Source organism: Osmia bicornis, chromosome 10, assembly GCF_907164935.1.
Source record: "Osmia bicornis bicornis chromosome 10, iOsmBic2.1, whole genome shotgun sequence".
In the NCBI taxonomy this organism is placed as follows: Eukaryota; Metazoa; Arthropoda; class Insecta; order Hymenoptera; family Megachilidae; genus Osmia; species Osmia bicornis.
The window spans coordinates 9,895,289-9,918,924 of record NC_060225.1 but is presented as its reverse complement, the minus strand read 5'-3'; the positions used below and the strand labels follow the sequence as shown (position 1 = coordinate 9,918,924).

At 42.5% G+C, this 23,636-nt stretch overlaps 4 protein-coding genes across 22 annotated transcripts in view; 2 read left to right on the top strand and 2 right to left on the bottom strand.

Moving 5' to 3' along the window:
- Positions 1 to 5,720, top strand: part of LOC114874236 (protein kibra) — a 30,243-nt gene extending 24,523 nt beyond the window's left edge. For all 4 annotated transcript variants that reach the window (XM_029183349.2, XM_029183345.2, XM_029183347.2 and 1 more), the window contains exons 7-13: positions 11 to 1,537; positions 1,639 to 1,725; positions 1,802 to 1,991; positions 2,101 to 2,568; positions 2,661 to 2,876; positions 2,958 to 3,436; positions 3,527 to 5,720. In XM_029183349.2, coding sequence (XP_029039182.1) covers positions 11 to 1,537; positions 1,639 to 1,725; positions 1,802 to 1,991; positions 2,101 to 2,568; positions 2,661 to 2,876; positions 2,958 to 3,436; positions 3,527 to 3,989 — 3,430 coding nt within the window. In that variant the 3' untranslated portion in view covers positions 3,990 to 5,720. The remainder of the gene's footprint in view (positions 1 to 10; positions 1,538 to 1,638; positions 1,726 to 1,801; positions 1,992 to 2,100; positions 2,569 to 2,660; positions 2,877 to 2,957; positions 3,437 to 3,526) is intronic.
- Positions 5,721 to 5,868: 148 nt separating this feature from the next.
- Positions 5,869 to 11,726, top strand: LOC114874237. Of its 4 annotated transcripts, XM_029183353.2 has the most exons (11): positions 5,869 to 6,349; positions 8,540 to 8,855; positions 8,921 to 9,098; positions 9,163 to 9,403; positions 9,641 to 9,745; positions 9,817 to 10,070; positions 10,140 to 10,315; positions 10,399 to 10,633; positions 10,694 to 10,874; positions 10,937 to 11,159; positions 11,242 to 11,726. In XM_029183353.2, exons 1-11 carry the CDS (start codon positions 6,223 to 6,225, stop codon positions 11,516 to 11,518), a joined length of 2,313 nt encoding a protein of 770 aa, XP_029039186.1. In that variant the 5' UTR covers positions 5,869 to 6,222; the 3' UTR covers positions 11,519 to 11,726. The 4 variants fall into 4 exon arrangements, with proteins under 4 accessions (XP_029039186.1, XP_029039184.2, XP_029039185.2 ...); XM_029183351.2 differs by having other exon boundaries at positions 9,163 to 9,739; XM_029183352.2 differs by having other exon boundaries at positions 9,163 to 9,745; positions 9,817 to 10,058.
- A 102-nt stretch (positions 11,727 to 11,828) lies between these two features.
- LOC114874241 (MTRF1L release factor glutamine methyltransferase) lies at positions 11,829 to 13,543 on the bottom strand. Its single transcript, XM_029183361.2, has 5 exons — positions 13,167 to 13,543; positions 12,885 to 12,973; positions 12,606 to 12,819; positions 12,285 to 12,538; positions 11,829 to 12,214 (listed from the first exon to the last, which is right to left on the bottom strand). Exons 1-5 carry the CDS (start codon positions 13,422 to 13,424, stop codon positions 11,971 to 11,973), a joined length of 1,059 nt encoding a protein of 352 aa, XP_029039194.2. The 5' UTR covers positions 13,425 to 13,543; the 3' UTR covers positions 11,829 to 11,970.
- A 3,083-nt stretch (positions 13,544 to 16,626) lies between these two features.
- Positions 16,627 to 23,636, bottom strand: part of LOC114874264 (runt-related transcription factor 1-like) — a 78,216-nt gene continuing 71,206 nt past the window's right edge. For 7 of the 13 annotated variants that reach the window (XM_029183397.2, XM_029183398.2, XM_029183409.2 and 4 more), the window contains exons 9-14: positions 20,720 to 23,367; positions 20,231 to 20,642; positions 18,628 to 18,879; positions 17,942 to 18,341; positions 17,651 to 17,865; positions 16,627 to 17,532 (exon numbers count right to left, since the gene is read on the bottom strand). The gene's annotated coding sequence lies outside the window, so the exon portion shown is untranslated. Of the gene's footprint in view, positions 17,533 to 17,650; positions 17,866 to 17,941; positions 18,342 to 18,627; positions 18,880 to 19,688; positions 20,134 to 20,230; positions 20,643 to 20,719; positions 23,368 to 23,636 lie in introns of those variants that run through there. The other 6 variants (XM_046287299.1, XM_029183399.2, XM_029183402.2 and 3 more) reach the window with 6 other exon arrangements.

Here is a 23,636-nt window from a genome sequence, read left to right as displayed (position 1 = left end):
ATTGATGCAGTGTCGAACAAAAGTTGAGTGGACATCATGGAGGTTGCTACAACATCACCGAGGCCCAGGCGATCATGACAGAGCTTCGCAACATTCAGAAATCGTTGAGTTCAGGGGAGAAGGAGAAGGCTGAATTGATGCAATCTCTGGCGCAGCTGAAGGACGAGCTGACGAGATTGCAGCTATGCGAGGGTAGCCCCGAAGCTAGCACCCTGAGCTTACCGCAAGAGAAACTGAGCACAGCATCCCAGACCGACTTGTCCGGCGAATTGGTGCCGATCGGTACCCGTTTGGCCGAGATGGCGCGTATCAGGTTGCAGTACGACGAGGCCAGGAAGAGGATACAGCATATTCAACAGCAATTGGCGGACCTCGAGGAGAAAGTGACACCGGGTCAGACCGAAAGCGACAAAGACAAGCTGCTGCTATTCCAGGAGAAGGAACAGTTGCTCAGAGAGCTGAGGAGCATCACTCCTCGCACCAGGACGCAGCAGGACATGAAGAAGATCCAGAGCGAGATCCGTCGTCTCGAGCAGGACTTGAATAACGCCCTCGAGCTTTCGAACAAGACCATTACCGATCGTGTACGGCTTCACGAAGAGAAGCAGCTACTGCTTCAACAGTTAAGCGACGCTTTACGTTCCATGGCGGTGCTCGAAGGTCAATTGAAGACTTTGAGCGCGAGCACCCTTTCGGTGAGCAGCAGTTCCAGCCTGGGAAGCCTTAGCACGACCAGCAGCAAGGGTTCTCTTAGTTCTGGGCTGAGTTTCACCGATATCTATGGCGGTCCTCAGTGTTTGGGTCCTGTTAGCTCGCAACAAGACCGACCCGTCGACATGGTCGACCTCCACAGACGCGTCGAACGATTGCTCAGAGGCTCCGAACAGAATAATCTTGTCAGTACTCCGTCGCCTGGTCGATCTCAGCCCAGTTTGTCACCGAGATCCAGTTTGTCCAGCGTCAGTCCCCCTGTTTCGCCGCTCTACGAAAATGCCCCGATGGGGCCACCTCCCGCGTACGAACACGTGGAAATGCAAAGGCGGCAGCATCAAAGACCTACCACCTCGTCGAATGCTCATTTGGATGGGAATCAGTTGGAGGACCGATTGGCGGAGCTCAGGCTCAGCCAACAGCAAACCTCGTCGCACGAACAATCCTGCCTTGGCTCTCAGGACCGATTGAAGTTGGTCGGTGGTCCCCATCCACCCGTCGAACTGCAGTCCGGAAATATGTCGCAAGGCAGCGGTCTAGGCAGGCCTGTGTGTATGATACAACACCAGTTGCCTTCCCAGGAGCCTCCGCCTCTCTCGCCGATCAGCGAGACGCCTCCACCGACCGGAATTCGATCGAGAGCCAGCAGTTCCGGTACCAATACCAGGTCCGTTTCAGCTGCGGTTTCCGACGAAAGTGTTGCCGGTGATTCGGGTGTGTTCGAAGCCTCTAATCGCAGGAAAGTACTTGGAGTGATCGGAGACGTGGATTCGTTGGCGCTCGGGGAGATGAGCCTGGAGACGGCGCAGGTGCAAATTAAGCTTAGGTTGGTTTCATTTTCTTTTTTCTTTTTACGAACTAGACTAGGCAGTGGCAGTGAGTGGTAGTTTAGTGGTTTCAATGTAATCGGATTAATTATTTGTTTAGATACTCTGTAAGTGATGGTCTACTTCACGTTGGAATTGAACGTGCGAGGAATCTAGCTGCCCTTTTTATTCCTAACAACGCGCAAGTGTGAGTATTCAATGAGATTTTGTATTTTTAAATTGAGAAGAATCAAAATGACAGTTGTCTATCCGTCTATGTTTAGGTACATTAAGGCTGCGTTGCTTCCGATGCAGCCTCCCGTTAATCACATGTGTTGTACGAAACCTGTTGTGGATTTGCGCAAACCAACTTTCGGTGAAACCTTCCCGATCGCGGTACCACTGAACAAGCTATACACGAAGACACTGCAGGTTAACGTTTGGTGCACGGGCAATGAGTCTGAGGAGTGCTTGGTACGTGCTTAGTCGAATTTGCTGTAAAATAACCAGATACCATTGGAAACGGATCTCAAGTATTTTCCAGAATCACTATCTTCATCGTGTTATTAAACTTCTGTTTCAGGGATCCGCCCAAGTATCGCTTGCAGACTTCAGTCCAGAATTGCCAAGCGTAAAATGGTACAACATACTCTCCTTTCGCTTCATGCAGCCATCCGATAGCCCTAGCACTAGCACAAGTAACAGCAACAGCAACAGCATCTCCACCAGCGTAGCGAGACAGGCTAAGCATGACAAACAAGAGTCGGATATATCGGTGTATCGTGGTGGACAGAACGCCAAGGAGGAGAGCAGCGACGAGAGCACGATCATCAGCTCTCAGACGTCCACTTTGACCAGGAATCAAGACTGCGACGAATTGCAAACGGCCATCTCGTTGAGGCTCGAGGAGTTAGCTAATTGCTTGGGCAGCCCGGAAGAAGAGGATGAGAATGGCGGCAGTGAAAGTGGAAGCGAGGACAGTGACGAAGAGGGCATCATCGTGGAATTTGTGATGGAGGACAATGTTTTGGAGGATGTCTTGGAACACGAGGTAAATAAATATGACAAGCGTTACAGTTTATCGTGATCAAGTACTTTATTATTCATGTTATTATAATCCTTTGAACAAATTACAAATTACAGGAGGATGAAGAGCTAAACGAGGAAGCAAGGCAAACTCAAGACAAGGAAACGAACACCGAATGTATTTTTATACCAGAACAGGGAAAACAGAGGAAACTTTCCGCTGCCGGAGTTGTTTCTAATACCCTGCACGACGATAAAAATTCAATCGTAATCAAAAGAAGTCAAACATTTTCGCCCAGTGCTGCGGTTAGCAAAAATCACTATATTTGTCGGGTAAATATCGGACCTATTGAAAACGATCCCTCGCTCTGACTTCGTATAATCATTTCTTCGATGTCATGGTTTCTGTTACAGTTGAATCGAAGCGACAGCGACAGTAGCATGCCGCTTTATCGCAGAGGTGGTCCTTTCCAACGAAATTCAGTGGAAAGACGATCCCTTCGATGGCGAAGACCCTCGTCTGCTCTGAGCTGCAAAACCGCTTCGAAGAAATCCACCAATTTGCCACCTACCGCTAGAACCTCGCTAGATCTCGAACTGGATCTTCAAGCGCAACACGCCAGATTAAATAATCTCCAGGACGAGCTAAGCAGATTGCGCGAATTAAAGCAAAGGTTAGAGCAAGCTAGAGAGAAAGGAGATACCGACTTTGCTACCTGGTTGTTGGAGGACCACAAGTTCCAGAATCTTATGGCGCAAGCTGAAAGCGGGAAGAACGGTAAAAGTGCCGAGGATAAGCGAGTGGAAAAGATGCTGAAGAAAACTTCGAAAGAGATTTACAAACTAAGAAAAACAAAGGCTGGCAAAGGAAAACCCGATATTATTTCTTTCAAGTACGTATAATTCGACTTAAATACAGGTCGGACAGGTTAGAAAAAAAAAAAAAATTATTTCTATAAATGAAAATTGATTTCTTGTTACAGAGAAAAGATGGCTTTCTTCACGCGCTTTAATCTCAATGTTCCTGTACTTCCGCCTGAAGATTCGCCATGCGAGATCGCGTTATCACCATCCCCGTCGTCCGCTCAACACAAAAGACATGCCTCGGAACCAGTTACCACTGAATCCATGGTTAGTAAACTTGGTGCTCAATGTGCATTGAATTCGGCTACACGGTCAAACAGTGTTCCTAGCGGAAATGCGTCTGCGGTGAGAACTGACGGTGCCGCGACCACTAACGCGAGTACGACTACAAACATAGCCGAAGACGTTCCGACGAACAGTACAAATAAATCTGTGAACGCAAAAGGTCGACCTAACGAGGGGAACGCGCACTGTCAGGAGAACGGTCAAGGTGAGAACCTGAAGACATCCGAAGAAACTGACGGTGAAGAGCCACGAAGATACGAGTACGTGGTAGACAGAGTTCTCGGTGTCGAAGTGTAACGTTCGCACATTAGGTGTCTTTTCTTTTGTTTTTTTTTTTATTTGATTTTTAACAGATGGACCTTTCGGTCCATCCGAATTACTCGTTAATTAACGTACTACGACTTACCATAAATAATTTAAATCAGCAAAGGAATGGAAAGAAGAAGAAGGGAAATGTTATTTCCTCGCTTTTATCGAATTCAAGGTGCCATGCACAATATGAAGATGGATTTTTAAAAAAAGGACTGTTTACCGAAATACATTTTAACGTTTCATATAACGGTGAATATGTAATGTTAGTGTAACTAGTACAACGAATTTAACGAAGTGTTGCCGATATTGTTATTGTTATTGGTTATCGACGTGACGACGCGATGCCGTGAAAATTCTAGGAAGATTTTGAGGCGATAGCGAAAAATGCGCGACCCAAGCGCTCTGTACATACGAGAACGTAAATTATTTAAATGAGATTTATGCGAGAATTATTTAATTAATCGAATTCCATCAGGTTCCTCTACACCATACCGGTTCATTCAGCGTAAACTCGCTTCCCTTGCGTTTTCGAGCTCTCACACACACACACAACCCCACCGAGCAGCTGGACTGCAATTTGAAAATCCAATAGAGAAAAGAAGGTAAAGGGGAAAGAGGAAAAGATTGTCGCCCTGGTTGGCTGAATTTTGCCTCGATTCCATTATTGCCATTTTCCAACGTGTTCACAATTAGCTTTGAATATTTGTACGCTTCTCGTTCTTCGTCTATTGATCCTTAGAATTAATAATAATAAGAAAAAATGAAATTGAAAGGATACCATGAAAAATTGAAGTTTTAATATTTCGAATATCATTTTATACAATAATCGAGGAACCTGGTAGGAATTGGATATTTTCTGGGTGACTAGTAAAAATCTTGGAAACAGCAGGAGTGTAAATAACTTTGTATATACGCATCCGACAATCATGTTTAAGCGTTGCAAAATTTCAAGGTGCAGATGCGATTTAATATACATTTAACTATGTATGTTAAACGTATGCGTGCACGTCTACGTATTGGACGTTGGTATGCTTGTGTCCACATAATGTATGTATGTATCTATATAAATATATATATAGACAGTGAAATTACGCGGTAAATTTGTGTATCAGCCGCGAGGATACATTTTCATGGTAAAAAAAATGTACGTGTACAAGGTTTGTGCAACGTTTTCTTACTGATAGCATGAAATGTTCGAAAACACGTGTAGTAGGGTTACATCGACACAAAGTGTATTGAACCTATTACGCGTATGTATGTATTTAATTAACGCGTTATTATTAATGTATTATATACCAGTGTGACGTTGTGTCTAACTGCGTCGAAGCAAGTGTAACGATGATGGTGTTGATTAGCGACGATGATAGGGAAATATTAATAACAATAGAAACATTAAAAGGAAAAGAAAGAGCAACGATAACGATGCTAATAAAGGGTATCGAGACGGTATGGAGACGACAATGTTGACAACGATGGCAATGATTAAAACGACGACAGTGAATGTAATAGAACACGAAATATGAATCATCGTACTGATATCGATAAGAATAGTAATAACAGTAATAATAAGTTCGTAATGAAATATACACATACATAAACACGTACATCCTCCGAAAAAACAACCACAGTATGACTTGTAAGTAATGATAATGATTAAATGGTAGTGATTCGTATGATAACGATTAAAAGAAAAAAATACAGTATATTCTTGCCATATTATTTTGTATCGTGAATTTTGTTTCTCAGATTTTTAATGATTAATATACTTCTTTTGATCCCTGAACCGCTTTTTAATGTGATTAACTAAGCAATGGTATAATAAAAGAATTCTTAACAAGTGGTCCGAGTGATGTGGTAAGCTGCTACGCTTTTTAAATTGAAAAAAAAAAAAAATAGTTATTTCGTTTGATGAAAAAGCAAAGTATACTGTGCGCATGCGCGGGGAAACGCGCCTGCGCCATGAATCAATGTTGTACAACCGTGCATGTAGCGCAGAGATATGCAAGGGGGCTCGAGGTTCCCCTACTTTATACATTTTCCCCTCGAATAGATTGTGACAGAGGAAGATAGACTCTGTTCTCTACCTTGTTTATCATAAACTATTCGAGGGGAAACGAGAGAAAGTGGGAGAAGTCCATAGCTCCCTTGGACATCTCTGATGTAGCGTAGTAGAAACGTGAACAGCGTATTCTTAGTAGACCGGAGCGCATCCGGCGCGATGCTGGTGTGCGGTGTTTTCCGTACTGTGTTATCGGTTTCTTTCGGCGCAATCGTACAAATCCTAATATTTCTACAAGAAAATTCAAACATCCTGAGAGTACAAGCTTCCCTTCCACCGGGAGCTGGTCAGTTTCCCTTTTCTTTTTTCTTTTTTTTTTTTAATTCAAACTTTTGTCGCTTGGTACATTATGTACCGGCAAGGAAAGGATTTGTAAGACGAAACAGACTGATTAAAATAATTATGTTAGCTAATTGCGATACATTTAAATCTGCGTATGCCTGTTTCTTTTCCTTTTACTTTCTCATTCGTTTCTTCACTTTTGTCTTTGTATCGTTTCCACCACGACGAACTGCTAATTATTTTTAAATCATTCACACGTCGGAACGATTTGAAATATTAACAAAAAAAAAAACAAATAGGGATGTAACTGGGAAATATTTAATCTAGTCAGACGTATCGATTCCGATTCATTCGCCCTACCATTGGCGCGCACCTTTCGAAACAGATTCATCAAGGTATATATGTATACGTACACCTATATCGCAATGTGCTTTGTGGCGAGGTTGAACAGCTTCCTACGTCATAGGAATCAAAGTTCCGTGACCGTGTGTATTAGAGTACCGCACGAAGTTTCGTGTCGGGCTACTCGAAACGGTGTCGCCGAGGAAACTAGGTGGCAGAAATCTAGAAGACAGCTTAAGTAATTCAGCGGTCAGCTGCTGGTGTGCGTCGAGTAAATCGATATTATTATCGCCGGCACGCTTCTTCGTACGTAACTACGTACGTATACGTACAGGTACACGTCGCGTTTTATGTAAGTACTATACCATTTGCTGACACGACGAGGATTTCGTACCGGTCCCGGTCACGCCGCCTTTCAACCCTTCCATGCAACCGGAACTATCTGTTGGATACGAATGATATTGAACTTGAATAGCGGAGCTGCGTGCACCGAAGTTGCATCAACTTATCTTGTAAACTTTCTAAGAGAATATAATAATGCAAAGGGAAATTTGTTAGGGAAACTTAGTACATCCCTTTCGTGACGATAGATTGACAATATCGTGCGATCGAGCTGTTACCAACAAACTTCCGTGTTCTCGATAACAGGTGAGAGTTTACCTACACAATCAGCAATAATTCGTAACGGGTTTGAAGGGGGTTGAAAAGACAAAGAGTGTAGCGGAATCGAAGGTAAAGCCGCGTGCTTGAATCAGAATCAATTTACATTATTTTCACCATAGGAACTTGCCCCGCTATCGATTTAACACTACCACCACCGACTAAATATACCCAAGGTGTGCATCACCGAGTCTTTACATAAACGTGTGAAAAGTTTCAGCGGTCGACGATCCATTGGGATCGATCAATTTTCAGAAAATTAATATCGCGATCGATAGCTACATCGAATTAGCGTATAGTCTGATCAGAAAATTGCAGACGGCATTGAGCACGCGGAACTTGGATGATACTTCCGGAGCGGAACCGCAAACGGACCATAAAATCAGGTCGTCCTTACAAAACAAAACAATACGTTCAGAAGTACATACGAAAACCTGCGTGAAATAGTTTATTGCCTTAATTTCATGCAGGAAAAAATGTTCAAACTGTATTACAGGAATTCTGATTTCACCCTTTAAACGCGGATATAATTAAATTAGAGATTGCATGACTAACATATTGCGAATAATGTCCTTGTTAATGACACTGAAAGAGACACTGTTAATCTTAGAGGACAGTAAACCGAGCGACAGCACGCGATGAATTATACGATGGCAATAACTTCCTCGTTTCCTGTTTCCAGCGAAATATGAATTTCAATAATTCCTCAACTATTCCTCCTTTCTCCCTTCTACAGACACGGAAGACAGTATTTTAACCCTATCCATACTTATACAGGACGTTTCAAATGATTGGACATGCAATGAATGCCACATGCCAGACTCTATCTGGCTCCCCTTAACAAAGGGTTAAAGTCTTCTGCTTATTTCCACGAGCACATCATTTTTTAAACTCCTGGTACAGGTACAAGTTGTGCTTAGCGTGGCAGTGAGTTTACAATCGGCTCATCTTTGTCATGTTGATGTCGCATGTCGTTGCCAGCGATTCGCATGACTTTAGGTCATTGTCCTTATCGACGTCCAATAAATTCCTGGGAAAGTGAAGCTTTCGCACAGCAATACGTTCACCTTCATCCTTTTCTTTTTGTAACTTTCAATAAAAATTTTGCAGCTGGTTTGAATTTCTAATAAATTTTATTCCTGACATTTAAGCATTTTTCGCAAATTTCTAACTCGGTGCTTTTTTTTTTTAGAGGACGAGATTATATTAATCGAACACCTGCCTGGACGAAGGGTTCATCTTCAAGACTTCTTCTGGACCGACGCTAAAGATGCTCCACCATGGGTGGATCCTAATCAAGGATTGACCTTTTATGAAACTAGAACAATTCATCATACGGTAACGCTTTACTCACCTGTCGAAGATAAAGATAATCATGAACCAATATCCCCGCATCGAACTGACTCTTACGACCCAAAGTGTACTTCCTGTATCGAACCAACCCCTACATTTGACGAGGACGAGGATCAAAATATCGGAGTTCTTATCGGAGAAGATCCTGGGCCTAGGTTTTTATTAACGATTACATTCTATGAAAGCACTCACTGATTTTAATGTGTAATATTTTTTTCAGGTACTGGTTGCTGACAGTATTACGAGCTGGTGAAACTGTACCGCCTAAGATCGAATTGAGATTAGCACGTTTATATAGAACCGCATTCTCGAGACAACAGCAACGTCACTTAGGTCTTTTGCAAACAGATCCAAGACTTCGAAGGGTGGCAAGAGATCAAACACTTGTTGAAAGAAAGGTATATTTGTTAAAGATGTTTTATAGAATTGTTTTATCAATATTCTATCGATATTCGTTTTTAGCCAGACGTTGCCCATAGCCAGAAAGAAATGATTGAGAAAAGTAAATTAACAGCTCGAACAGATTCAGAATTCCAAATATCCAAGTTCAGAAATACTCTTCTACCAAAACCTGACATCAGTAATATCGAGAATCACAAAGATCATACTTCAGTGGACGAGTACTTGAAAACGTCGAGTCTCATTCAAGAAGAAGTATTAAATGAAAATGTATCTACAACTACACCAGTGGATTTCAACGAAAGTACTACCGAGTATATAGATGTATCCTCTAATTCATCTTCTTTGTCACCATTTTCCTTGAGTAATCGTTCCAAACAGCAGATATTAAACAATATTAGTACAGAGCAGACAAACGTGAATAAACGTTCAGAGTTCCGTTTGTTGGATCATCCTGGAGATCAAACCGTTCAAGTTAGAATGCAAAATACAAGCGTGACCGAAAGTGGTGCTACCAAGTTGATCTATTCTGTTCACTTAGGTGGCAAACCTGTGCCTGCTGAAACAGCAGCCAGAGATATGGCTCTGTTATCACCTCAGGAAGTCGCACTGGAGCTTGGTGCACCAGTTATTATTCAAAGTGAGCGTAAGTGTTTGTAATTAGTCATGCATTATATATATTATAATATTCTCTTATATATTTTTCCATGTACGTAGCTTATTTGAAAGAAACTCAACCACTGGCTCTTTCGAGAAGAAGGGATGCCTGGTTGTTAATTGGTGCAGCAAGTGCAGGTTTTATTCTCTTAGCCTTGATTGTTGCGGGATTAATTTTTGCGGCAAAAAGAAAAAGAGCGCATAGCGCGGTAGCTGCGCCACCGACTCATCATCTTCTGAAGAAGAAACGGGATTACATACAAGCCACTGCCGATCTTGACAATGCTTTCTCGACATCAGAAGTAGAAGCCAAAGTATTTTACATCTTTCTTGGGTATATACTTTTATATCATGTATACAGCTTTATCGATCCTTCTTCGCAGACTGACGGTACCAGTCACAGACAGACTCCTGGCAGTTTATCGAGGACTCCGGTGTCTCTTGAAAGTCCTGACAGTCTAGACGCAAGTATTCACGAGGTTTCAAGCGACAACGACGAGGAACAGAAAAGAAAGGCGCGTGAACCAAGCCCATGGGAACATCCTCCGAAGAGATCGAGGTAGGAAAATCAAAGATAAATAAAGGGAAACACTTAATTATTAGATAATGTCTTTTATTAATTGCTTTTTATACAATATATAGATTAGCACATGGGAGAATGTCTGAGACAAATGTTATGGATACGTCTAGGACTTCCGATTCAACAGATGTGATTGCCGATCACTTAGAAACTTTTGATTCTTTGGAAAACAATTATAGCAGGCAAGACGAAGAAGCCACTGCTTCGCCGCATTCTTACCTCTCCATGCCCTCTTGCAAACAGTTCCCCAGCATGAAAAGCGTCGAGCCACTTTCCAGAGTTCTTGAACCAGTTATGGTATGTTTACTTGTACAATTTACTGGAAGTTAAAGAATAACCAACATTTTTTCCCTTTAGGTGAAACATTTGGACATAGATTCTCCAGAACTGGCGAGACGGGATAACGATTACGCGAATGTTTTCAGAGGAGATGAACCAATTGATAGAATTTTTGCGCGAACTTCAAGCGCGATCAGAGATCCTGGAGTTGTGGGTCCTATTGTTTGGAATCTTCGTAGACAGCACATGTCCACAGAAGGTATGATTTTCTTTTAAGTTCACTGTGTAATTTAGATGAAAAATTTATTTAATGTTATTAAGGTAATGGTACATCTGGAACCGATGTTGATCCAACGTATGTAGCACCATCTGGTCCTGTAGGAAGAGCAAGAAGAAGGCTTCACGAGCTGCTGGAGGATTCCTTCAGTCTTTTTGGAAGTAGAGATCCAAAGAATGAGCAGTCAACTCGACCAACTTCCGCGATACATGCCCCAGATGTCCTTACAATTTTTTCAGAGACCAAAGGAAGATCTATCTATATCAGGTGTCTATAATTTTATTTTATATCACCAGTGTGATCCAACGTTTCCTGGCTCCTTAAACTCATCGATTATTTTTCTTTTCAGTCCTACGACAACACCGGTAACCGAAATCAAGCCAAGACCCCGTACTTCATTACCGGGAAAATCCGTCGAGGAAAGTGTTAATGAACATTGTAAACCACCTCAGTCTCGTAGCGGTTGGGGGAGCAGACCATTGAGTGCTGGTCCGTTTCATAGACCTAATTTACCAGATATAGACACAAGACGTATACTTACTGACTGTCAACTTTCGCCAGAGGATCCGGCAGTACCATTGATAGCCTCGATTAAAAAAGAATTGGACAAATTCTCTCCACGATAAATGATCACGTTGGTGAGTGATAGCAAGGTCTTTTTAATCCTTGAAAGTTAGGAATGCATACATTCGATGCTAGATATATTTAAATCGGTATTTAAAAATTATACTCGTGTAAATATTTCAGGAATTTTTTATACGTACACTTTTTATTGATAATGTTTGTATTATCACATCGAACGTATTTATATAAACTTATTCATTCTAACATCCGATAAAAGATATTTCATTCATATAACATTGCAATAATATTGTCATAGTTGAAAAATAATATTGCTTGTTTCATTGTACATATCATACAAGTAGGTTCATCTTCTTCGTTAAGAATTATTTATTTAAACAGTAAGGATCGATTTCTTATAACACATGCAATTTTATAATTGATTAAGGGCAAATAAATTATTTTAAATATCGCATTTAATTATATAAATGTAAATAATGTCTTGTGGAAATCATTTTTATGATATCTTTGATACTTCAACAAATCGTTCGTTATTACAAAAATCTTTGTACGTATGTTCGTATCGAAGATTGAACATTGAATATTTTTTCGTGAAAAATTGTATGTATTCAGGATGAGTTGGGTCAACTTCTAAAAGCAAACGTCCACCAGGCTTCAAAGCTGTAGCACTGTATTTCAACAGGGGTTTAATGATTTTTAAACCATCTTCTCCTCCATCAAGTGCTGGCAAGTCTTCAAAACTAAAGCGTAAAATTAAATAATTAAAGATTACTATTTGCGACATTTAAATGGAAATTATGATTGATTTACATTTTAATCTCGGGAGTTAAGGTAGGTATCTGCTTAGTCGACACGTATGGGGGATTGCTGACGATAAAATCAAAAGTTTTCGAATTTAAATCAAGGTCTTTCGGGCCACTTAATACATTTGAAAGATCAATCGTTCCATTCTCTTGTAGTGTCGCATGCATAATTGCAACTTGTTTTTCTAACCCTAATCTGTCTCGATTTTCTTTAGTTAGTTCGCAAGCATCTGGATTCGAATCGATCGCTATACAATTTGCCTAAAACATAACATCATTATTTTAAATTAAAATATAGCGCATGTTCCATTAACATTATGATAATTACTGTTTTATTAGTATGCGCAATGGAAAGAGATATCGGTCCAGAACCGCATCCAACTTCTAAAATTTCATGGTTTTTATTTTGAGAAGAATTTAATGCCTTTAAAACATAATGAACTAACATTTCAGTTTCCGGCCGTGGAATAAAAATTGGTGGAACTAATTTTAGAGTAATATCTCGAAAATCCCATTCTCCTATTATATACTGCACTGGCATTCTGTGGAGGATATAAAAAGGAGTAACAAACATAGTTATTTAAGGATTTGATGATAACGTTTTTACCTAGATAATCGACATTCGCACAGTGATTCCAATTTATCACATTGCTTCGAAGTAAGTCGTTTATTTCGCGTGTTAACGAGATCTAATATCTGAAAATAAATTTCCACCGAGATCTTATTATTTTCTTTTATAATAAATAATCATAACGAGGTCAATAAAGCAAGTATCTTGAAAAGAGCAAAGGCCGGCTGATGACCGCAACAGCCGGTTAATAAAGAACAAAACAAAATAAAAGAATAAAAGTACGTAATGAATGAATTCAACATTTAATTCGTTTAATACCTTCTTAGTGCCTAGAATGTGTGCAACGATGTGCTCGATCGATTCTACGGGTTCTGGAATACTTTCCTTTTTAAACCGTTCGCTCCATTGTTCGATAACTTCACCGACCGTGGGGCATTGCACGTTTGTTGCAAACAAACGTTGCACCGATTGTATCGGCGTGATTATTTTACCTCGGCTGCTACATTGTTTACACGTTTCAGCACTTGCGACACTGAGAAAAGCACGAGCATTCGAAAGGGTATACCGAAACCACATTGTACTTCATAAACGATAATTTATTATCACTTTTTGAATAAACATATAACTATGAATTAACTAACACGACGATATCAAAACATTCTCGGTTAGATTTTATTCTGTAGATTGCTAAAATTTGTTATCTGGGGTCTTAGAAACCCCAATTGCGTTAAACTGGGGTGTCTAGGACCCCTCGTAGACCGAGTTGAAGACATTTGCTGCCATCTGGGATCCTAGAAACCCCAAGCGCGTTCGACTGGGGTGTCTAGGATCCCACGTAAATCGAATTGAAGACTACTACTACTACCATTTGGGATCCTAGGAACCCCAAGTGCGTTCGAGTGGGGTGTCTAGGACCCCTCGTAGACCGAATTGAAGACTACGTTTCGTGCCATCTGGGATCTTAGAAACCCCAAGTGCGTTCGAGTGGGGTGTCTAGGACCCCTCGTAGACCGAATTGAAGACTACGTTTCGTGCCATCTGGGATCTTAGAAACCCCAAGTGCGTTCGAGTGGGGTGTCTAGGACCCCTCGTAGACCGAATTGAAGACTACGTTTAGTGCCATCTGGGATCTTAGAAACCCCAATTGCGTTCGACTGGGGTGTCCAGGACCCCCCGTAGACCGAATTGAAGACTACATTTAGTGCCATCTGGGATCTTAGAAACCCCAATTGCGTTCGACTGGGGTGTCCAGGACCCCCCGTAGACCGAATTGAAGACTACATTTGCTGCCATCTGGGATCCTAGAAACCCCAAGTGCGTTCGACTGGGCATACATATACCCTTATTTTATTTTCTGCGTTCATTTAATTTGCTGTAATTATCTTCTTAGCTTATTGAATAAACTCCTTGGGAGGACGAACGTGTTGATTTTGTTACTTCCGCCTGCACTCTTTATATCTCTAATTCCACTATATCTCTGCACCCTTATATCACTGTATTCCTTACATCCCAGCAACCCTTACCACTCAGTATTCCTTACATTGCTTGATCCCTTACATCCCTACATCCTTTACATCCCTACATCCTTTACATCCCTACATACTTTTCATCCCTGCATTCCTTTCATCCCTATATTCCATTCATCCCTACATTCCTTACATCTCTGCATCTCTTATAATAAATATAGTAAAGACTGCTTCGAGTAGACTGCTTCGAGTAAAGGTAAGTAAAGGTAAGTAAAGGTAAGTTTATTTTTTCGCAAAATTTTCGAAAATAGCGACCCCCAGCGGCAAAAATGTGAACTAAAATTTCGATGTCGAATCAGCGCCCTCTGGTTTTGGAAAAAGGAACTAAATCATGCTCAATTTTTGGCCCCCTGGCGGCAAAAATGTGAACTAAAATTTCGATGTCGAATCAGCGCCATCTGGTTTTGGAAAAAGGAACTAAATCATGCTCAATTTTTGGCCCTCTGGCGGCAAAAATGTGAACTAAAATTTCGATGTCGAATCAGCGCCATCTGGTTTTGGAAAAAGGAACTCAATCATGCTCAATTTTTGGCCCTCTGGCGGCAAAAATGTGAACTAAAATTTCGATGTCGAATCAGCGCCATCTGGTTTTGGAAAAAGGAACTAAATCATGCTCAATTTTTGGCCCTCTGGCGGCAAAAATGTGAACTAAAATTTCGATGTCGAATCAGCGCCATCTGGTTTTGGAAAAAGGAACTAAATCATGCTCAATTTTTGGCCCTCTGGCGGCAAAAATGTGAACTAAAATTTCGACGTCGAATCAGCGCCATCTGGTGGCGAAAAAAGGAACTAAATTTTGCTCAATTTTTGGATGAAAAGAATGTAGGGATGAAATGAATGTAGGGATGTAAGGGATGAAGAGATGAAAACAGTGTAGGGATGTAAGGGATGAAGAGATGAAAACAGTGTAGGGATGATAAGAATGTAGGGATGATAAGAATGTAGGGGTTTAAGGGATGAAGAGATGTAAGGAATGTAGGGATGAAAAGAATGTAGGGATGTAAGGGATGAAGTGACGTAAGGAATGTAGGGGTGAAAAGAATGAAGGGATTTATGGGATGAAGCGACGTAAGGAATGTAGGGGTGAAAAGAATGTAGGGATGAAAAGAATGTAGGGATGAAAAGAATATAGGGATAAAAAGTATGCAGCGATGTAAGGGATACCGAGATGGCCATGGCCTCTAATGAGTGATAAAATTATATAAATAACTGGAAAAAGTAAAATAAATGTGACCCCAGATGGCAGCAAATGAAGTCTTCAATTCCGTCTACGGGGGGTCCTAGACACCCCTGCCGAACGCACTTGGGGTTTCTAGGATCCCAGATGGCAGTAAACGTAGTCTTCAATTAGGTCTACGAGGGGTCCTAGACACCCCAGTCGAACGCGCTTGGGGTTCCTAGGATCCCAGATGGTAATAAACGTGGTCTTCAATTTGGTCTACGAGGGGTCCTGGGCACCCCAGCCGAACGCACTTGGGGTTTCTAGGATCCCAGATGGCAGTAAACGTAGTCTTCAATTAGGTCTACGAGGGGTCCTAGACACCCCAGTCGAACGCGCTTGGGGTTCCTAGGATCCCAGATGGTAATAAACGTGGTCTTCAATTTGGTCTACGAGGGGTCCTAGGCGCCCCAGCCGAACGCACTTGGGGTTTCTAGGATCCCAGATGGCAGTAAACGGAGTCTTCAATTAGGTCTACGGGGGTCCTAGACGCCCCAGTCGAACGCGCTTGGGGTTCCTAGGATCCCATATGGTAATAAACGTGGTCTTCAATTTGGTCTACGAGGGGTCCTAGGCGCCCCCATGCGAACGCACTTGGGGTGTCGAGGACCCCTCGCGGTAGTAATGGTAGTCTCGAATTCGGTCATTGTTGCAGCTGTATGCAATGCGCGGAAACTGAATTTATCGACCGATGTTCTGCTATTAATGAATTACCGACTTTCCAATGGGTTGATCGATAAGTGAATAAGTCGTCGAGTAGTATCAAGCTCTTTTGTATAGTTGGCGCTAATGTCGAATTTGAGACTTCTTTTTACGGGTGATTTAATTTTGCAATTAAATTATAATTAACGTCCTAATTTGTAAACCGACTGTAAAAGATAATAATAAAGACTTCTATTTCTTCAGGGTCTAAAGACAGACTGACGCATTTCAGGCCAATGCGGACAATTATATTATATTTTTTGCTCTTACCTTACTGATCTTATTATGGATGTAGTGTTATGTAGGCTAATTTAATGGTTTAAACATTGAACATTTTGCAGAATTAAGTTTATTTTCGACAAATTTATAAGTTTATAATTTTGTTTGAGTTTATGCTCGATGCATTGATTTAAGTTTCTTTAGAAGTTTCTATACTCTTCCGTATGAGATCGCTGTACGTGGTCTCTTTGTTCTATGTAGGTCAGCATAATTTAATTTAAACCGAATGGCTGTTAAACATTCCAAACTTGTCTTTCACCTTGTACTTGCCGATTAATTAAAGCAATCTAAACGTGATTGCACGCTCGACCGCATATTCATTTGCGCGAATTCATTGACGTCGAAAACAATGAAAGCAAATTGTATCGTTTGAATGCGTGTTTCCATGAAATATATTCCTCCTATCTAAAAATGATTTTTTAATCTGTTAACAATATTGATCGAACAGTACAGCACTTTACATTTCGTTATATCTAACTAATATAATAAAATGACGCTTAATATAATAAAATCATCTATGAAATTAAACTGAAGATTTAAATAAGGAATAATGAGCTGTACATTTTACATTCATCCATCGATAAAGTTTCTACGACGATAAACGGTATAAAAATGAATCAACTATTTCTTAATTACCCATTGCGTCATTGGTGACGCTTAGAACAATGGTAGGCGAACAAAGAGTTTGAAAAATCTCGCTGACACATGGATACAGAGCTGGTAACTGGTGTCCCTGGGGGCGTTAAATAATTCACCGCAGCTGGGACCGAGGGTTAGGTAAGAGGCGAAGGTTGTGGGAGGGCGAAGGAGGCGAAGGTTGAAGGACCGATCAAATATTCACATCTACTTCAACACGGATGGAGCTAAGCAGCGTCGAGCACGTAAACGTAACCGAGAGAAGAAGAATCTTCGAAGTCAGGTCCAATTGTCTGATACGTGTTCTGGAACTGCTCCTTACCTATAAAGAAGAAGAAGAAGATGGTTAAAAAGAAGAAGAAGAAACGATAAGTAATTTCAATGACAGCGATGTTCGTATTCAGAACCATCGTGCCTTCTCTCAGCTATTTTTCCTTTACCTTTTTTTACGATGGTTACCCATATTCGGTCAAGCGATCTCACGGGGACCAAGTTAAACGACCAATCACGCTTAGAAACGTAAAAATGTGTCACTGGGGTGCTGTAATATTGCTCGTAGAAGCTTGTCGAGAGCGATTTCGCCTATGGTTGTCGATGCTGTTCGATGAATTTCGATTGATCATCTTTGGGGTCGAGTTAGGACGGACGAGCTCATCTGTAAATCAATTTCCATCGCAAGAAGTTAACGATGACCCTATTGATAAGATAACTGTACAATTATTTGTTCTTACCTCCTGTTCAGCTCGTTACCCTTTAAAAAGAAAGTTGATCTTTTCGCAAAGAGAGTTCTCGTCTGGGAGAAAGGGTTTGGGAAAGAATTGGTCAACGAGGCGTGCTTCGCTCCTAATCATCATTCTAATTATCTCGGTAACCCAATCCAGTGTTCGTGTCGCGTCTTGGCTTCCCGCCTTTCCATCCCTCTCTCGAACTTCTCGATTCTCCCGTCTCGATTCCTACACCCTGCCTGGCGAATTTTCTACCCTCTCGAACGCGAACGGTTCGTCTCCTTCTCACCTCGGTCCTCTGTTCCTTTCTGAATCGTCGCTACCGCCAACCTATCTCGTCTCTTTTCTTCCAAGTCCTAACTGCGGGATTGCCGACGACCGCCCATCTAAGTTTAACAATTAACGGCTGAAAAATAAATTAATTGGAATCTAACGCCTCGTGTCAGGCACACGCGGCCTAATCTCGATCGTTGGGTAGAGGAAGAGGGCTCTTGTACAGCTTGTTCTCGAAATCTCTGAAACGTAACTGAAGTTTTAGCGAAGTTTCAGAACTCTGAGAACATTGGGAAAAGAGAATACGCGAAAAGGTTCTGGTGTTCGTACGACAAACCGCGTGTGCACGATATTTCACTTTATTCCGATGAAATGCCAAGCCACGGGTGTCTCTACGACACCCACTCGGCCACCCTTACCAATCTTTTCTTCCCTTCGACTCGTCCTTTTGTCCCGGTTGTCAGGGCTGACAGAAAGTGCAAGCATCTGGGATGAGGTATTTGTCATACGTCGATAGGCGTCAGCGTTGACACAGTCTGTGAGCGTGAAACGGAAGTGGCGTTTGGGGGCGGCGACGATTGAAGGGTTTGTAGGGAAAGACAGATAAATATTTGAGGAATTTGTCGTCGTCTTCCGCGACGATCGGGAGACCTATCGCCTGTTTACCAGCCCTGTAAAAAAGGATTTCAGTCAATCATTGTACACAAAACTGGCGAGGGTGAATAGCGATGGAAATAAGGGGTTGAACGTTTAATTGTCGTGAGAAAACATGATTCTATTTTTTCTTCCTTATCCTTATCTCGTTAACCCTTTACGCGGAACGTTGATACTTGAAAATCCCAGAGTGGGAAAGAAAATTTAAAGGCTGAGAATTTGGAACTGGGAACGTTTATCGTGGCAGGGATACAGTTACAGGTTACATCCTGTGTAACCGATAGAGTGTAACGAAAAGCCTAGATAGCTAGAGTAAAACCAGCCCGCTAGGGAAGTTCATTAATGGATTAAGTGTAGCCGATCGATACGATTAGAGTGACGCGTGGGAGAAACGAGGCGAATCGAAACTTAACCCAATTGCCGATCAATTTTTGTCGCAGACGCACGGATTTGATTTATGGAAAAACACAGAAGTCCTGTAAATGCACGTACGCGGTAGCTGACATTATCGGGAGAGATAAATAAATCTGGATTATCAAGGATTCCCTCGAGGCTAGAAGGCGCGCGCAGGGACAGTGTAAACGGTTTGACGTGATAAAAAATATAATAAAAGAATAGCTGCAGGCTGATCTGTCGAACAAAGTCGATGAATACTGACAGAAACACGGATGAAGGATCGAAAAAGGGTTGAAAGACTGTTTGCGAACGAATCAACATTCACCTATGGACGCTGTTATCGATCGTTGTTAAATAATTTCTTAATAACAGCAAATGTACCAATAATCCAAATGATCGTCGATAAGATTATTGGTAACAGGGTGTTTCTACACGGAAAAGAGGTGCTGGAAGAGAGAAGAAACCCATTGAAATCTGAGTTACAGCGTTACGATAATTGTTTGAGATAGGGGTGTCTTGGGGTTAGAATTTATCGCGTGTAATTCGCAGGGAATCGTCGATAATCCTGGCCCCGAATCCACTCTATCTAGACACAGGGAGACTACTTTTCTATCGATCGTACGGATTGATATGAGTACCGTGTAGCGTGTGGCCCCTTAGACATCGTATGGAGGTTGAATTTTAAAACTACCCCCTGGAGAGAGACACGGCAAGTTGGCGAGGCCCGTCTTTTTGAATCACACTGCTACACACGGGGGACTCGGTGTTGCGTAAAGGAGTACAAATCCCCGGGGACCACGCGTCGATACCTATTTCCGTTCGGTATCGACGACCTGATGTTCAATTCGAAACATACGTAGGGAGATCTTTCAACGCTATAAGAACTTTGTATTAGTGAAAGACACGTAAAAAGAGGATGTTTCCATCTCCACTGGTCAGGATGAATATTAAATCTGGCTTAACACTCGGTACCTTTCGAATGTGCCTCGACATCTTCGCCCAGCTCGTGCTCATTTACTTGGAGGATGGTAGTCTTCGTCGTCGTCGTTGTCGTTGCTTGGTGACCTCGTAGATTAAAGACGAACGGCAAGTACGACGGTCCCAGGCGACCCTTTATGTTCAGCCACGTTTCCACGGTGCTTGAACTATATAGAAGCAGAAGAGGAAGAGGGAGAGATGGTAAGGGAAAGGGGATGTGGAGAGAGAAGATAGGAAGGCGACGGCTGGATGGAAGGAAGCAAGGTGGTAAGACTCACGGCAGGATGGCGGTTGGTTGGAGGTTTCAAGGTGGAGCTCGACCCGCTGTCGTGCCTCTAATAAGCTACCCCCAAACCTCCTTCCACCTTACGACCCTTACATCCCTTTACGGCCAGACCGGGCAGCCCTGCAATTTGATAAACTGTCACAGATAGAATTTTTGCTTTTTTCAAACAAAGAATTTCTATCCATTTATATCGTTACCCTTGTATACTCGCAAAGTTCTTGTTCGAATTTCCTGGTTGAGTTGATCTACACAGAAGTCTTCCCATTTCCATGCAAATCGTTTGGCCATAATTCCAGCGAGCGGCAGCCGGGGAAAAAATTACAAGAATCTGTAGTTAGTTCCAGACTGATGGTTACATCTGTTGTCAGGGACAATTTCATTATCAGTGATAGCCTCGTATCGCGAATTGTACCCGGCGAGAGTATATCGATCTTTAGAGCCAGTGGACTGAACTGTACTCGATGGAGCAGAAGGGCAGCTGCGGCACAGGACCTTGAAGGCCAGCAAAGCAGACCCCAGCCTCTTGGGAAATGATACCACTTTGCAAGGAGCGAATGGAAATGACCCTAGGATCGCCTCCGGTTCGCTTCTCTCTTGGGTCGTTCTTGGTCAGAGACGATGACGATTGCGAGGCAGAAGGGGAACGCAACTACCCTGATTAAGGAGCGGTCGCATTCCGATGATGTCCCTAACCCCGTAACTTAACGCATGCGGCGTTTCGATTCTTAGTAATTGCTGGCTAAACACCGCTTGCATGGTGGTCAAGAGACCCTTCGATAATCTCCTCCTTTCTTAACCCATCGAACGACTCACTCGTGTCTCCTTACGCTCGTTGTAACGTCGTTAAAAATTTAAGTATTCAACTATTGACCCTTCGTACAAGTTTACCGAGAAGTTTCGAACATTTACGCGCGAGTATTCATTAAGAGGAGATCCCGTGCAAAAGCAGGGATACCGGAGACTGTTCCCGTAACCAGGGTAATCGGAGGTTGCTCAGAAACGGTGAGAAAGTTAGGTGAAGTTGTAGTAGGTGTGGGGTGTACACCCCTCGTGTGACGAGTCGTTTCTTGACACTAACAGACCCTCGTCTCTCTGTTGCTTCTGTCCAAGACGACGTTACAGTTGTCTGAGAGACATATTCATCGTACATCATCATCATCATACGAGCGCGCATTTCTAATTACCTTTCCTGGTTCGGATAATTAGTCACAGAACGAGTGATCGCTGTACCACGCGAAATCTTGTCCTCTGTTTCTCGTGAAATTGATTCGAGACAATAGGGCAAAGTAAAATAGAACAGCGAACTGTCCGCACGGTAGGATTAACGCGATCAAGGGATCGGAATGGGAAAATTGTGTCCCCGTCGCGTGGCTGAGCGCACAGATTCCGTTGGCAAAAAGTTCTTTTAATTATACTAAGTAACGTTTTTCGTGGACGCGTCCTCGAAGATCGCGCTGGTCATAATATTTAATCACTACTCGTTTCTTCTCCCCATTCTCTGCAAGAAGTTTCTTCGTTCAGCGACGGAAATGAATCGTCCTCGTTACGAAGAGTGTTTCCTAGATCTTCTTGTCCGGACTCGAAAGAAAATTCTTTATTTTTCCTCGAGTGATTTTCACGATCGATACTCATTTTCCGTGGCTCGATTTCCCATCGAGTCGGTTCGATTCTATCGGTTCAACCGAGGTGGGAAAGTTGTCGGCGAACTCGACAATAGATTATCAGGCGTTTCGAGAGCTCCGAACCCTTCCGATCTTAAAGATTACGAAACAAACAAGAGCGCGAAGCCGGCAAATGGGGTGACGATGCAGGGGTGGAACGCCGCTAACCCCTCAGACTTCACCCTTACCGATGCTTCCGCGAGAGACAACGATTTTCTGTAATAAGCTGCAGGGAGAATTGATTATTTCTTCGAAAATTTACCTAAGTCAGCTAACGCACACGTGATTTCGTGGCAACGCGTTTCAACAGCGCCAAACCTTTTCCGTCGAGAAGAAAATTGGCAAAGGAAAATGTAGCAGGGATACGGGGAGGCTGATTTTTCGATAGGGATTGCAACCGAGACGGTACCGTGCGAACGAGAAGGGAAAAGAGAGAAGGAGGAAGAAGAAGGACGCGTCGCCAGGCCGCGGAGAAAATAAGAAAGCAAATTACCTAGCAGTCATCTACCCCTTGGGGTGAGGTGTCGATATGACATGTAGGGAGACAAGGGACCTACGGCTGGCAACCCCTGGGGTTTATTACAAGGGTGGAATCAAATACACCGGGTGTCAAAAAATGAAACGCCACCCCATCGCGTTCTTTCTGCACCCTCACCTCGGGATCGAGGGTGTTGGGATGAGGTGACGGTAAGTTACGGGATGGCGAGAGGGGTTGCTAGTTGTAACCGAGTCGGATTTGGACGGTTCCTCGCGGGCCGAGGGGTTGCAGATGCCTTTCTCTTTATGAATCGCTGTCTTTCAGTTTCTTTAGAAAACCGTGTAGCAATGATCCTGATATTTAATAAGGTTAAACGCGAAAATTTGTAAGGAAAAATAAAATGTCTCTAACGTGCTTGTACGTGGAATTGTTTTACGAGGAGCAGGGATGATCAGACGATGCAATTTCTCGCTGAGAAACGCGATGTCCGCTGGTGAGAAGCCCCGATTACGCGTCTGGCTGCTAATCTGATTTCAGCCACCTCCAGACCAACAACTCCTTAGCTCTACTCCTTTGGTTTCTCTCGACAATCTTGTTACGTAGGATAGACGGGGGAGTTGGGAGCGTGGAATCTTGTGCCGATGATACTTACACGTGATCCCTTGGTTGATATATACAGCCCTTTCCAGAGGGGAATTTTTCCAACCTGAAACATAAAAAGACTAGTCAGAAGCTTGTTAAGTACTTAAGTTCTTACAAACAGTTTATCCTGTAATAAATACAAATATTAAAGAAATTATTTATTAAGTATCAACAGTCATTACCCGCGTTAGCAAAGGTGTTAATGGAATCGATCGAATAACGACGAAGGAGAAAAAGTTTCTCGTTGATCGAGGTTCGCCAAGACTGTCGTGGTCGGCAAGCATCGTGTCGGTGGTGCAACCGTTTGGAATCGGCGTAAAGCCAGCCACCGTG